A 15,286-nucleotide genomic window follows, 5' to 3' on the forward strand; every position below is an offset into this window, starting at 1 on the left:
GAAGCAGGGCCAGTGCTTGTGAGGGGGTGGCAGCCTTCCCATCACTGCAATGTGCTGTCCTGACATCCCCAGCTCATCAGGTACTGCAACAGTGTTGGGCTTCTGACCGCAGCTTCATCACTCCTGAGGGAAATCAACTGGATACCCTGTATGCAGTTCAGGTACTTGTGATTTTCTTTTCTGCATGTATTTATGAGACATTGGGTGCTGGTCACCCACCTAAAATTCCCTTTCCAGCATCCAGTAATGTTGAGAAGCTGCTGTGTTTGTCTTTCCTTCTGTCAGCTGTCCAGTAGAGACTTACAGGCTCAAATAGATATGAGAGAGTTCAAGAAGCATTTGGACACCACTCTTAGGCATATAGTGTGATTTTTGGGGTGTCCTGTGCAGGGCTGGGAGATGAACTTGATGGTCAACTCAGGATATTCAATGATTCTGTGACTGGACTTGTTACTGTCAATTACAGAATCAGAACAGTTTGGGTTGGAAAGGACATTACAGTCCCGTTCCAACCATCTCGTTCCATGGGCAGGGACACCTTCCACTAGACCAGGCTGTTCAAAGCCCCATCCAGCCTGGCCCTGAACACCTCCAGGGATGGGGCAGCCACACTTCTCTTGGCAGCCTCTGCCAGCGCCTCAGCACCCTCACAGGGAAGAATTCCTTCCCAATATCTACTCTCACGCTGCCCTCTGCCAGTTTGAAGCCTTTTCCCCTTGGCCTATCCCGTCATGTCCCTGTCCAAAGTCCCTCTCCAGCTCTCTTGCATCCCCCTTCAGGTCCTGGAAGGGGCTGTAAGGTTTCCCCGGAGCGTTCTCTTCTGAGAGCAGCTCTCAGGCTGTGCCCAGCGCAGAGGCGCTCCGGCGCTCACTGATCCCCCTCAGCGCTGCCCTCAGCTCCCTTCCCAGCCGAGGCAGCCTTCTCTCCTCTCCCGGCGGAACGCTCCCGCCCCGCTCCGCCCCGCTCCCGCCCCGCTCCCGCCCCGCTCCGCCCCGCTCCCGCCCCGCTCCCGCCCCGCTCCTGCCCCGCCGCTCAGCGCCGCCGCGGTGACACCGCCTCCCGGGGCGGAATCGCGTCACAGAGCGCGCGTTCCGCTTCCGGCGGCCGCGATGGTGGAGCAGGGAGGCGGCGGCGGCGCCATGAGCTTCCTCAAGCGCTTCCCGCCGCCCGCCGACGGCGTCCGCCACCAGCAGCCCGACACGGAGGCGCTGCTGGCGGGGCGCAGCCTGGGCGCCGGCACCCTCTACATCGCCGAGAGGTGCGGGGACACGCGGCGCCGGAGCCGCCGGGCTGGCCGGGCTGGCCCCGAGGGGCCCGGGAGGGGGTTCGGGTGAGGGGGATCCTCAGGGGCTGTGAGGCTCTGCGGAGCGTCCCGCTGCTCCTGCTCGTTCTAAACCAGGCGGGAAGGAGCAGCACGGCCAGGGATGGCTGGCTGGGGCATTGAGGGCCAGGCTGGATAGGGCTCGGAGCAGCTTGGTCCAGTGGGACGTGTCCCTGCGCACGGCAGGGGCTTGGAACGAGAGAGCTGTAAGGTTCCTTCCCACTCAAACCGCTCTGTAAAACTCAGCATGATGGAGAAATGGGCACTTGCAGCCCAGAAACCCTGCAAGTTTATTGGGAATAATGTGCACTTGCAGCCCAGAAAGCCCAATTGTATCCTGGGCCACAGCAAAAGCAGCGTGGACAGCTGGGCGAGGGAGGGGATTCTGCTCCTCTCCTTTTTGAGACCCCACCTTGAGTGTTGCATCCAGCTCTGGAGTCCCCAGCATAAGAAGGAGCTGGAACTCTTGGAACAAGTCCAGCAGACACCACAAAGTTGATGAGGGAACTGGAGCACCTCTGCTGTGAAGATGGGGTGTGAAAGTTGGGGCTCTCAGGGAGAGCTTCTCTCCACCCAGGAGAAGGTTGTGTGGAGACCTCATGGCAGACTCCCAGTGTCAGAAGGGGCATGCAGGGAAGCCGGAGAGGGGTTCTTTGACAGGAACTGTAGTGATAGGACAAGGGAGAATGGCTTCAAACTGAAAAAAGAGCATTAGATTAGATATTAGGAAGAAATTCTTTACTGTGAGGGGGTGAGACACTGGCACAGGTTGCCCAGAGAAGCTGTGTGTGCCCTATCCATGAAAAGTGTTCAGTGCCAGGTTGGATGGGACTCTGAGCATCCTGGTGTAGTGGAAGGTGTCCCTGCCCAAGGCTGGGGATTGGAACTAGATGACCTTTCTGTCTTTTTCAATCCAAACCATTCTACAATTAAAACTAATGCAGCTCTCCTCTTTTGACAAGGGCGTAGACGAGGCTGTTTGGTTTCTGCTGTTAATAACTACTGTGGCTCTGTGAAGTCTTTCATGTTGCATTAACCACGTGGAGACTGTATGTTCTTACTAGGCAGAAATCAGTCTGGTTATTCTGGAAGATGTTATCTGAGCTCTTTATAGTCTCCTTTCAGTCCTCCCTGCATGGTGTAGCTCAGGGAGACAGCTTGATAATTAAAACAATGTAATTTTCTTTAACCATGGAGAAGTACTCATAGTGTGTTCTGCAGTTGAAGAGCATTGTTGGAACAAAAATATAATTTAAAATGTGCACTTAAGAGTGAATTGTCTTTTAAAAACCTTAGACTGGGAAACATTTATAAAATGGCCAGTGTTGTTGAAGGAGCTTTTGCCCCACCTGAGCTTATTAGTGATACTGTATTGGAGAGGAATCTCTCTGAAGTTTTGTTTACTGTTTTATTTTAGTTTGGTTACAGCTGCCAGGACTTTGTGGTCTGTCTGCTCTGAGGACATGTAATGTTGAGTTTCCTTGTAAGTTTCTTTCAGTAGACTTTTGTGTGAGGCACCTACAGGGCTGCCAGCTTCCTCTCCACGTGTTTCAAGTGCATCACAGAGCTTTCACCAGGGTCACTTGCTGGGAACAAACAGAAAACACCAGTGTTTTCAGGAGTGCTGTGGGAGAATGGATGGTCAGTCGAGGCTAAGAAGGAAATTCCTTGCTCCCACTGCACTAGCTCTTGCTCTCAGCCAGATTTTCCGAGGCTGGGAGTGTTCTGTGACCTTTCCATTGTTTTGTCTCACCACAAAAACTTGTGAATGCTGAGTTTTACACATGGTGGAGATCTTGCTTTCTGGCCTTCAGTATTTCTGTTCACTGAGTGACATCATTGATCACAGGCACCCAAATCTAGTTTGAGATGGATTTCTCAGTGGCTAGAAGGATGTCAGTTGTTCTGGTATGAAGGAGGCAGCAGTCTGGTGGTGACAGCCTGTGCTGTCTTTTGCTGTGGTTAGGGATGAGAGTGAAGATGGGGGGAAGTAGAGGTTATAGCATGTGAGTTGTGGGTCAGGAATACCCATAACCTGGCTCTGCTGATCACAGAACTGGCTGTTTTTCTACGTACAGGGTATACCCACATCAGATCTATAATCCTTTAGAAATGACGATACTGACTTGCCTTTCAGTGTTTTCTTTGTCTTGGAAAACCACATTTAATAGTTCAAGTGATAAATCACACTCTGGAACCTCTGTAGTTATCTTTGGAATAATAGATATCTACAAGGAGGAGAAAATTAAAGAGGTAGGGAGGGAAATTCAGCATTTAGTGCAAATGTGATAAAACTGTGATGTGTTTGGGGTTCTTAGCTTCACATTCTTTAAGCAAAGGTGTCTTTTACCTCTGTCATCAGTTAATGCCATTGCAAAGTCCTGTTTGGGCACGTCCAGGACCATGTATGCCTGGAGAGTGGGCTAAGTGCCTCGTCTACAATTACTCACTTTTTTGGGGTTGGTTTGCTTTTCTGCAGGCTCAAGTCAGTTGCTGTGGATTCCTCTGTTAGTTTCTAACTTGTCTCTTCTTTTTTTCTGCCCTTGTTAGTCGTCTGTCTTGGCTGGAAAACTCTGGAGTTGGATTTTCCTTGGATTATCCCACCATTAGTTTACATGCTGTCTCCAGGGACCTGAGCGCTTACCCAAGGGAGCACTTGTACGTCATGGTGAATGCCAAGTTTGAAGGTATGCCTGGAGTGCTGCTTGCTGCTCCCACACAGCCCTGAGTGACAGGATTTCCTCTTCAGAAGGAGTAAATGTTGGTTTTAAGTAATTTAAGTAATTACTTGTATTTTCTTATTTTCCTGAAGGATGGTTATTTTAGAAGCACAGCTTTGCATTTGTTTGGAGTCACTTTGCTACATTTCTGCTCTCAGCTTGTGGCTGTGTACACTAAGCTGCTGAGAATCAGTTCTCTGCCCTCTTACACTGTTTTATACAATTTAGCTCCTCTGCCAGTCTCCCTGTGATTCCATCTCGAGTAGGGTTTTTTCTTTATTGAATTTATGTTAATGTTGCTGCCCTCTCCAGGCTTGAAGAATTCCCGCTGTTTCACAGCCTGGAAACTTTTCATTCATTTTCTCCCACAGCTTGGTAAAAACAAACAGAAAAAGGCAATAGGTCATGTTACCAGGCTTTAATGGATCTTTGTAGATAGTTTGGAAAACCCACCTTTTTGACCATTCTTGCTTTGATATAGAGAAAGCAAACTTTCTGTTTCATTGTTTGTATGAAGATTGTATATTTTTATATACATATATAAAAATATTTTTCTTCTGGCAGACCTGTTAGTATTTCAAGTGTGTCATAAACTGCCATCTCAATTGAAGAGTAATGAGTGTTAGGTCTTGAGCAGGTCTCCTTTCCCCCTTCATGCCTACTGGTCATAGCTAAGGGTTAAAATCTGGCATTTAATTTTTTTTAATGTATCCAGAAAGTAATGACAAGACTCTGAGGAGGTGGAGATGCTTTTAAGATGTTAATGCTCTTCATTCTTTCTTTCTTTCATGTTACCATTGTTTTCTGACAGGCTGTCATTACAAATAATAAGAGGACATTTGCATGCATCTCTTGGTTCTTCTTCCTTGTTTTCCTTTAACTGTGATTATTTTGAAATAAACTGAGCCTCATCTGAAGAAAGACACTGTTTCTAGCTTTTAATTAATTCTGATTATGGCATTTGAAAATACTGATATCCTGTGAAAGCCCTTATCTAGAAATCCTTAATAGACTGAGTTTTTGTGTGTATATTTTTTATATAAAATATAAATCTTCCACAGCAAGTAGGTTTTACTTCTCAAAGTCTAGCCCTGGCCTGCAATTTTAACTGCTGAATAGTGTTAAACCTTTCCACTTAGTTGGCTGCAGGAGTCTTCATTCTGCGCAGGGTACATTTTGTTCTTCCTCTGAAAGTTTTGCATGTGCTCTCTGTGTGTTTGTGCCTTGTCCTCACCCCTTTTTTAGCAAAAGGCACTCAGGGGTTGACTGCATTGAAAACAAAGAGCTGGACTCAGTAGTAACAAGCTGTGCCTGTGGGTGTCAGTTGGAAAAGGACTGGGTAGCTTCGTTGCACACTTCATTTTTGGAGCAGCTGCCTGGCAGCTTCTTGGTGTCTTCGTATTCTTGGTGCTGCCAGTTTTGTATATGATTAAAAACCACTCTCAGTGGAACAGCCTCTTCTGTAGAAAATAATTATGCACTTTTTAGGCTGTCAGTGCAGTGTCCCCAGCCCCCAAGTGATGGCCTGCAGCCATTTTTGTGGGGTTTTTATTCACAGGAAGTAAAACACCACACTGATGTTTATTTATTCATGTATGTGGTGTGAAGTCAGGAAGCACCACAGTTGTCACTGCCTCTGCATGCACTTTTGACTTGTGACATCTTGCTTGCTGACTAGGCATGTTGTAAATGGAGCAGAGATCCTCTCTAAATGTCAGTCCCTGTGAGGGGCTACACTGGAAGCTAGCTGATTTTGTGACAGTAATGTTAAGGATCCATAAAACTAATGTGATTTAGGAAAATACCTATATAGTGTTTTGCAAGTAAATGGTAACAATTGAATTGGGGAGTTTGGAGCACAGTTGTTTTTAATAATCAATTTTCCTGAAATACATGAATACATTGTGTGACCAGTTCAGAAATCTTCAGTCCTTCAGTTATAGAGACGTTTTCCTGTGCTGCAAGTGTTGTTGAGCACAACATCCATATGGGATGTAATATCCGTAACTCTTATATCCATGTGGGTCTTGGACTCTCATGGGCTTTTGTGCCTCTCTCAGTTTGTTTCTGATTTTATTATGTGTGTGTTCCTGAAACAATAAACAAATGGGATTTTTTTTCCCCTTAAATAAACATATTTCTTCTAAATCCTTCAATTTCCTACAGAGGAGACGAAAGAGACTCCCATGACTGAAGAGGAGGAGAACGACAGCGACGATGACGTTGAGCCGATCGCGGAATTCAGATTCGTGCCTAGCGACAAGTCAGCCTGTAAGTGAGGATGGGAATTGTGTTTTGCTTTAAAGTCCTGGTTATATGTGGAAGACACTTGGGTACAGAGATGTAAATACCACGTTCCTTCAGTGTCCTTGTCCAATGACTTGTTTCCTGTGTGTTAAAAAGAATAAAGCAAATTGTTTTTATTTGGCTTGAAGATAGACTATTTCAAGCTGCCGCTTCTCAAGTAAAATTCCAATGCTTTGAAACAGAAACAGTTGAGTATAAATACACATGGATAATCTCCCTTAAATACATTTCAGAGAATATGTATGAGACATGTCTTTTTAATTACAAATTCAGTGATGTTTGAGTCAGTGACAGTTTCATTTAGGAACATGCTAATGCCCTGACACTACCACTGGAAAGCAGTCATATCCTGTCCAGTGTGGAGCTTACAGTTGGATTCAAGTTTTAGGAATCTGATGGATGAGATGCTGCAAGGATTCCTGCAGTAGGTAACCACAGACAGAATTGTCCAGAGGCAGCCCTTTATCATCATCGATGAAGTAATGGAAGAGTGCTGTTAAGAGGCTAGAGCACCAGGCTGGATCTCTGAAACCTGATTTGTTTCTTGCTTGGCTGCTGCGTTGTTGAATGATGTTTTTTTCTACCAAAGGAGTATTCTGAATCTCTTTGATCACTCGGTGGGGGGTTCCTTTGCTGTTGTTTTGGGGTGTTGGTGGAGTTTTGTGTTCTCTTGTGTTCCTGCAGTGGAAGCCATGTTTTCAGCCATGTGTGAGTGCCAGGCCCTGCACCCAGACCCGGATGATGAGGACTCTGACAACGATTACGAAGGGGACGAGTACGATGTTGAGGCTCGTGGTTGGTAACAGTTGCTTCTTTTGAAATACCTGCCAGCACTTGGATACCTGGTATCTGTCATAATTGTTTATTATTTATCTTGCCTAAACATCCTTTTTGCCACAGGCACAGTGTAGAAATTCATAAGTCTGCAGAAAACCTGTAGTTTAGCTGTCCCAAATCACAGGAATTCAGCAAAAGCATTGTTCGGGCTCTCCAAAGCCCACAGACAAGAACAGCAGCCTTTCCTGTTCCCAGTGGCTGTGCTGGCCCAGGTTCAGTGCCTATGCTGCAGTGTGGTCAGTTCACATCACTGTATGAATTCTGTACTTGATGTAAGCAGTTTTTTAATCTCAGTCAGTTAATCTGAGCATAATTTGCCTAACTGCTCTCCTGTTCCTCCACCCCTGCATGTTGCTGGCTCCTAAACTTAGGTCTGATAAACATCAACTTGTTTTTGCAGAGCTAGAGCAAGGTGACATCCCGAGCTTTTACACATACGAAGAGGGATTGTCACATTTAACGGCAGAAGGTCAGGCCACGCTGGAGAGGTTAGAAGGCATGTTAGCCCAGTCTGTCAGCACCCAGTACAACATGGCTGGAGTGAGAACAGAGGACACGATAAGGGAGTTTGAAGGTAAGACATGCTTTTGTTTTGCTGAAGAATATATGTCTTCATCAGCGACACAGCCAGTGGGATTGAGTGCACCCTTAGCAAGTTTGCAGACAACACCAAGCTGAGGGGTGCAGTTCACATTCCTGAAGGATGGGATGCCATCCAGAGGGGTATGGACAAACTTGAGGAGTGGGTCCATGGGAACATCATGAGGTTCAACAAGGCCAAGTGCAAGGTGCTGCATCTGGGTTGGGACAACCACTGGTATCTGTACAGGGTGGGGGTGAATGGATTGATTGCCCTGCTGAAAAGGACTTGGGGATGCTTGTGGATGAAAAGTTGGACATGGCCCAGCAACATGCACTTGCAGTCCAGAAAACCATCCTTGTCCCAGGCTGCATCCACAGCAGAGTGGCCAGCAGGACAAGGGAAGGGATTCTATCCCTCTGCTCCACTCTGGTGAGACCCCACCTGGAGTGCTGCAGCCAGCTCTGGGGTCCTCAGCATAAGAAGGATATGGACCTACTGGAGCAAGTCCAGAGGAGGTCATGAGGATGATCAGGGGTGTGGGGCACCTCTGCTATGGAAACAGGCTGAGAGAGTTGGGGTGCTTCAGCCTGGAAAAGAAAAGGCCTGGGGAGACCTTACTGAGGTCTTTCAGTAATTAAAGATGGGGACAGGCTTTTTTGAAAGGCTGGTTGCTATAGGACAAGGGGGAATGGCTTCAAACCAAAGGAGGGGAGATTCAGATGATAAAAGGAGAAATTTTTTACCGTGGGGGTGGTGAGGCACTGGCACAGGTTGCCCAGAGAAGCTGTGCCTGCCCCATCCCTGGAAGTGTTCAAGGCTGGATGGGGCTTTGAAAAACCTGGTCTAGTGGGAGATGTCCCTGCCCATGGCTGCAAGGTTCCTTCCAACCCAAACCATTCTATGGTTGTGTGACATGAAAGGGGTGGTTCTCCACTTTGGCTAAACCAGGACTGAGCAAGTGTGATGCTGTGTGTGATACCTTAGTGCAAAAGGTGAGGGATCATCCACAGGCCCGTGGCCCTGTGGGCAGCATTTTGCCTGCTGTGGATTGAGGGCTGCTCTATTTAGAGAGAGCACTTCAGTGTTTAAAACCCTTGATTCTTCCTAGTATGATTTCCTGGAAAAATGGTAAAGTGAAGTTGATTTAGGATTAAAAAAAAATTAAACTTTCCAGTCTGCACTGGGATTAGGAAGCAATTTCTACTCCAAATGAGTTGTAGTTTTTGTTGGGGTTTTGGTTTTGGTTTTGGTTTTTTTTTTCCTAATACCCTAAATTATAAGTTAACAATTCTCTTAACCGAGTTCAGGGTGAATTCTGAATCACTCAAACACACTGTAACAGATTTATTAAAAAATATCTATTTTTCTGAAGGATGCTGTCTCTTAATTCTATTGATTGTTCAAATGTGTGTTTAAGGAGTAAAACTTCTTTTTTGTTGGGGGAAAACCACCTGATTTCTCAGATTCTGTCTTTCCTGTAGGCTGTTTTCACTAGAGCAATATATTATGTAGGAGAAGAACAGGGAAGTAGTTTAGTAGCATTGCTTCTTTAATATATAAATTGCCGTATTTTTTTATATGCCCTGATGTTTTTGAAAAATGGAAAATGATGCAGCATTTGTGGATTTCTACAAAATAAGAAGTAATTAGTTCTCATCCATAGTGAGGGGATTTTAATCATACTTGTTTTGTCAGTTGTTTTAAGGTTCTCTTTGTTCTGCAATTTTGAGTAAATGTATGTAATGTGAAAATAACCATAGGTTATGCTCCTGTTTTAGCATTGCCCTTTGTTTGAAAATTTAGTCAGGTTTCTGAATGCCAAAATTCTGGAAAAGAATAGAAATTGACAGCAAGTATGTCACGTGTCTCAGAGTCATCTTCATCAGTTTTGCTTACTTACCTAATGTTATTTGCTGTAATGCTGCTGCTTGGTTTGCTGCAATTATAAATGTCCCCAGAGTTGCTCAGTTTCAGAGTTACATTATTTTTTGACATTGTAGCATCGAGCAGTCCTTCTTCTTTTTCAGCTTGATGATTATTTCCAAACGAGATCCAGCCTCTTTTCTGCCAGAGAGACTGTGATTAAAGTTACTCAAAGGAATCATGCTATTTGTTACACCAAAACTTCATTTAAAACATGAAATAGTTAAAATCCAGTGTTTAAGTCTTTTACTAAGACAGGGTGAGATGAGGTTGTAGGAAGCAGTGACAACTTTAAGTGACAAACCGACAGAGCTGGAGCAAGCCCAGAAGCTTGGGAACACATCAGTGTTTCCTCAGGCTGCTTTCAGAAGTTCAGTGAAGGGGTTTTCTGTCCTGGCCACCTCTTGTCAGCAGAGGGCATCTGCTCTCTTTCCCTGAAAATGTCATCCCTCGTCTGCTTGTTCACGGAGCACTGCCTGTTTTTTTCAGATGGGATGGAGGTGGACATAGCTCCAGTAGTTGCTGGGCAGTTTGAAGACGCCGAAGTCGATCACTGAGGGGGACAGGTGCTGCTGTAAGTTCTTCTGACTTCTCACATCAGTGCTTTTCAGTCTTGCAGAACCTTCCCTCTCTGTAATTTGTGTAATGTATGTGATCCTACAGGAAGTGTCTCACAATATCAGGATGATGGTGATACCGAGGAAGGAAAAGGGAGCTGTAGTTATCAAAAATATAGAAAGATGTTTAATGATCTATGCCAAAATGCCTATTGGCATAAACCATTACCCTGCAGAGGCAACCTGTATGGATGTGCCTGTCTGGAAGACAGGTCAGCTTTTTAGTTGATTTAAGAATTGTCTTATCTCAAAGGCTTTTAGATGCTGGTATGTGAACGCTGGAGCCATCCCTGGGAAGTTAATGTCCTTAGAGTCTGTGATTTTGCCCTTAGTGTGCAGAATTCCCCAGGCTGTTCAAGGGGGCAGGACACTTCACAGCATTACAAATCCATCTCTTCCCTCACTGTAGGCAGAGCAGAAACAGTTCCTGGTGAAGTTACTGAGCAATCCAGATGGGATTGCTGTCAGTAGTTCACAACTTAGAGACAGCACCCTGCTCAGGTGGTTGTGCCAAGTGTGTTCCCTGTCTTCCATCACCTGTGCTGCTTTTCTCCTCTTAGTAGCATTACAAGGTGTGCCAGTGTTTCCTCACGGGTGCTGGGTGGGAGAGGAAGAACAGCTTTTTCTGGGACTATCTATGGAGATTCACAGGCACAGTGGGGTTGTGATCCTACCTTAGCTTCAGCAGTGCTTGCTAGTGCACAGTCTGTATGTGCTGCTCAAGTGGTGCTGTGTTGTCCCAGCTCTTCTGCCTGTCTCAGACTGAACAGCTCTTACCTCAAAATGAATCTCCAATTATCCCACTTGAAATGCTGGAGAGGGCATCTGTGGAGCAGACAGCCAAAAGGTCAGCGGTGGAAGGAGGAAAGGGACACAGAAAGGAGTGTGACACACTGAAAAAAGTGGGAAATAGTTGAATAGGTATTACAGTGTCACTAGGAAAGGGGCTGCAGTCCTCTAGGAGGGCTGTTGTGGAGGGGTGATACACAGCTGTGTTCCTCCCCTGTTGCTTTTTTTTCTTTGCTGCTGCAGTTCTGAAAGTCTCAGAGTAGCCATGTGTTGTCTTACTGACCTCTGCTACTGCCACAACTCCTGAATTGGTATTTACTGTCCAGGGTAAGAGCTCAAGCTTTTCTGCAGCCACATTTCTATTCTGGAAAGGACTTCGCAGAACAGACAAGAGTTCTTAAAAAAATAAATCTAAATCTGGTTGTCTTGCCATTGGATGGATGGTCCTCCAGTTTGGTGAAGGACACACAAATTAAAGAAAAGCCTTTAGCTGTAGATCAAGTGCCTCCTAGTGAGTGAATGGAAATTTAGGCTCTGATAACTCCATCTCCAAAATTACTCTGGTCAATGGTGTATTCAAAAAAAAAAAAAGCATGATGTTGAAAAATTCAGATTTGACTGCTCTGTTTATTATCCTGGTTAAACCTGAGCTGGATTAAGGAGAGTTAGTAGCAGATAGCAGATCTCTAAGAAGCCTGAAAGTGCTGGTGAAAGTGTTGTAGACTGTACTTCTAGCAAAGCATAAAACACACCCAGTAAAGAATAGTTTTGGTCAGTGGAATTCTTCCTGCTACTTACTCTGTGCCTTCCATGATATGGCATGTGGCTGTGGGACATGAATGCTGTGAGAGGTGGCTGGAGAGGATTTCCTCTGTGCTTCTGCTTGTGCAGATCAGAGCTGAGGAGCTGATCCCTGTCAGAGCAGATCAAGTGACCTGCACATGCAGTGTCAGGTGCTGCAATGACATCACTCCAGGTAGCAGTTGGGGATGACCCTTTTTAGAGTAACCACCAGCCCGAGTGTGTGGATGTAATTTAAGGAGTTCAGGAATCTAGGATCTATGGCAGCAATAGGGGACTGAAGGTAGAAAGTGACAAGGACAGCTCTTGGAGGTCTGTGCTAATCACCCTGCTGAAGGTGGCTTAGCTCTACACTCTGTAAGTGGGGGTGGAGGGGGAGCATGCTGTGATCTTGTGGGTACTCTATGGAGGAGCCTGGCCCTTTTAACTTCCTGAACTGCAAAATGATCCAGAGGAACATCTTGTTGGCAATCCCTTAGAGAGCAGTGTGCTGCCCTGCCTCCAGAACAATGTCCTTGTGTGATGCTTGTGTTACATGTCACCCAAATGAGATGTGACAGTCTTCTGCTGAAGCTCCTGGAAGACTTGCTGGCAGTTGTGTGGGACATTTGCACTGTTCCTGCAATAAGTGGTGTTTTGTCTGTGGCATCACGAGGCTGCAGCAATTGTTCTGAAGCAACTGGTGTGTCAGTGTGGGTGCAGTGGGGTCTGCCCAGGCACCCTGGTGCCTGCTGTAAGCACAAGCTGGCCTTAGCAGACCTGAGTTAGAGCTGCTGCCAAAAGCAAAGATACTCAACCCTTCTGAAAGTTTGTGGGCTTGTAGTAAAGTGCTTTCTTCTGACTGCAAGCAACAGATAGCTACTGTGAAGGTTAATAACCTTTTATTTTAATGCCAATTATGTAAACTTGGGTGTCTTGTGTCTTTCAGATTCCTCTTGTGGCACTTCCAGAATAAGCTGTAAAACCGAAGGCATTGCAGTGACTATCGGGAGTTAACCTTTTTTTTAATGACCTAAGTTTAGACATCTAGGTCTATAATTGCTTGTAGAGATGTTTAAAACAGGGTTTGACATTTGTGACCACTATGGGGTTATTTAAAAAAAGATGAAATAAACAAAACCAATAAAACCTCTTGCATCTAACAGTTGAATGGGGCTTAATCAGAGGTCATTTCATAGAATCATGGAACGATTTGGGTTGGAACAGACCTTAAAGATCGTCTGATTCCAACCCCACCTGCCATGGGCAGGGATGCCATTCAGTAGATCATGTTGCTCAGGATCCCATCCCAACCTGGCTGTGAACACTTCCAGGGATGGGGCAACCACAGTCTCTCTGAGCAACCTCTCTGGCCTTTTAAAGAAGCCTTTGTAGGAATTCTAGGACTTCAGAAATAAAACTGTAAGTAGAACAAAATTTTAGAATGCCCTGGAATTTTCCATATTTTTTTACCTGTCTTTGACTCTGTGGTGTAGAATGGAAATAGAAATGTTGGGACTAAAAGCAAATAGGGTTGGCCAAGGATTAAAAGAAAAGCTAAATTAAAAGCCCCTCAAGTAACTGGCTTTATCATTTCAGTGCTATCCTTTTCATTTCTCTGAGAGCTGAACTTGGGTGGTAGAGGAGATGGAATAAAGTCTGTAAGGTCCGGACAAAGAGAACTGTTTTGTGTCTTTGTATTAAATGTTAACATTGTTAAATAAACTAAGATTTTTGTATCTCACAACCAGCTCTGTGTTGCAGCTCTGCCTCCTTTACTTCAGCAAGCAGCTTGAGCCCTTGAGTTTCAGAACTCTTTTGTGTAACAAAAAAAATCTTCAGTGAAGCCATTTTCGTCATTTACCTGGATGTGAGGATAAAAGGGCAGAGCATTTTCAGAGTGTGCCTGTGATAGAATTAGTGGACACATCCCAAACTTAGGAACTCAGCTTTAGATTGCCATGATCTTGGTCCTGCTGGAGCTTTTCCCTGTTTCATCTCTCTTTGGGGTGGTGATTTTGCTATTGGGAAATGACAGCAAATTCAGGTCGTTCTTCTCTTCCCCCGGTATTGAAATGAAAGTCTGGACCAAACTTCCCCCATTTTCTTTCACTTTGAAGTTGACCTGTGATTTTTTTTTTTTTTTTTTTTTTGGGGCGGGGAGGGCGAAGTACTGCTATGTTGGTATATTAACAGTTTTCTTTACTGGTCCTGCACTCTGCTTACACATTAGGATGTGATTTGGCTCCAAGGTATGTGGTAATTATAACCACTCTTTGTTGCATATTCATTAGGAATGCCAGTCAAATTAGTGCTGTCCCAATAGTGTTGTGAACCATTGCCGTAGCTGAATAAATGGGGTATTCAGCATGTTATGCAATAGGACATTTTACAAGAATGCCTTTACCAGCCCCTTTATATACATACAAACGTGTCCATGTGAGTGTGTGCCTGTTTTTGTTAGGGATACAGAGTAGCAAAGGAGGATAGGGAGTGATGTGTTGATTTTTGCATTGGCATTTGAAGAATCTTGGCATGGTGAGATTTTGGGACAGGTAAAAAACTCTCACCAGCACCAAAGTTCATTGAATTCTGAGTCATTCACTGTTAAAACAGACTGGTGGGATTTTCTGTGTGTGTAAATCTGAGTTGGAATGTGGTGTTTCTGTTGTTTCCCATGTTAAACTGCAGCCTGTTACACACCCTGGCAGACGGGCAGAGTTAACTGCAGGGCAGCTGCACTGTTTACAGCTCCTCTCGGCTCTCTCACTACATCCCAGCACTGCCAAGCTCCAGGGGGAGAATTTGTGTTGTACTGATGTGGAGCTCCAGGAGCATCTTGTGATGCTTCCAGTCAAATCAGTGGAGCAAGATTAATTGAGGTGAGGTGGGAACAAACATGGATGAACCCTGGGGGTAGCATTGGAGAAGTGTCTTGTGTGGATTGACAAGTTTTATTTTCAATAAGACTTTGTATTTAGGCTATGTGTAAGTGTTCTGGACTTCATAAGCATTCGTTACTTCAAATGTAAAATTCTTCTTTTTGCCTGCTCTACCAAAACCAGTTGAATTCTTCAGTTCCTAGCTTAGGTTTATTTCTCATTATTTTTGCTACTTCTGTTGGGTTTTTTTCTTTTGTTTTGCATTAATTTAGTCAATTTAAGGCTTGTCTAATTTTTAGTGATTTTTAATTTTATATTCTAATGCCCATAAATACAATAACTACTTGTTAATCACCCAGATTTGTACCAATTTATTTTAAACTACATGTTATGCCAAAATAAACAAGGTAGACATGGAGAAGTCAGATCTGATCTAACCTCTTCGCTTTACGGGCTTTGCTTTTGCAGGCCATCAAAAATGATGTGGAAGTAGGGCCTCTAATCTAACAAATCATGGCTGCCCTCTA

At 44.9% G+C, this 15,286-nt stretch overlaps 1 protein-coding gene across 2 annotated transcripts; it reads left to right on the plus strand.

Moving 5' to 3' along the window:
* The first annotated feature begins 1,076 nt into the window (after positions 1-1,076).
* CLNS1A (chloride nucleotide-sensitive channel 1A) lies at positions 1,077-13,627 on the plus strand. 2 transcript variants are annotated; one of them, XM_085066565.1, is made up of 7 exons: positions 1,077-1,258; positions 3,872-4,008; positions 6,208-6,312; positions 7,033-7,143; positions 7,586-7,759; positions 10,181-10,265; positions 12,827-13,627. In XM_085066565.1, exons 1-6 carry the CDS (start codon positions 1,110-1,112, stop codon positions 10,246-10,248), a joined length of 744 nt encoding a protein of 247 aa, XP_084922691.1. In that variant the 5' UTR covers positions 1,077-1,109; the 3' UTR covers positions 10,249-10,265; positions 12,827-13,627. The 2 variants fall into 2 exon arrangements, with proteins under 2 accessions (XP_084922691.1, XP_084922701.1); XM_085066575.1 differs by having other exon boundaries at positions 10,181-10,257.
* The last annotated feature ends 1,659 nt before the right edge of the window (positions 13,628-15,286 follow it).

Source organism: Lichenostomus cassidix, chromosome 1 (genome assembly GCF_008360975.1).
Source record: "Lichenostomus cassidix isolate B80296 chromosome 1, HeHo_3.0, whole genome shotgun sequence".
In the NCBI taxonomy this organism is placed as follows: domain Eukaryota; kingdom Metazoa; phylum Chordata; class Aves; order Passeriformes; family Meliphagidae; genus Lichenostomus; species Lichenostomus cassidix.

Coding starts and splice junctions, on each gene's coding strand:
- CLNS1A (XM_085066565.1), top strand. CDS start 1,110: ATGGTGGAGCAGGGAGGCGGCGGCGGCGCCATGAGCTTCCTCAAGCGC. Junction 1,259..3,871: donor ACCCTCTACATCGCCGAGAG/GTGCGGGGACAC, acceptor TGCCCTTGTTAG/TCGTCTGTCTTGGCTGGAAA. Junction 4,009..6,207: donor GGTGAATGCCAAGTTTGAAG/GTATGCCTGGAG, acceptor AATTTCCTACAG/AGGAGACGAAAGAGACTCCC.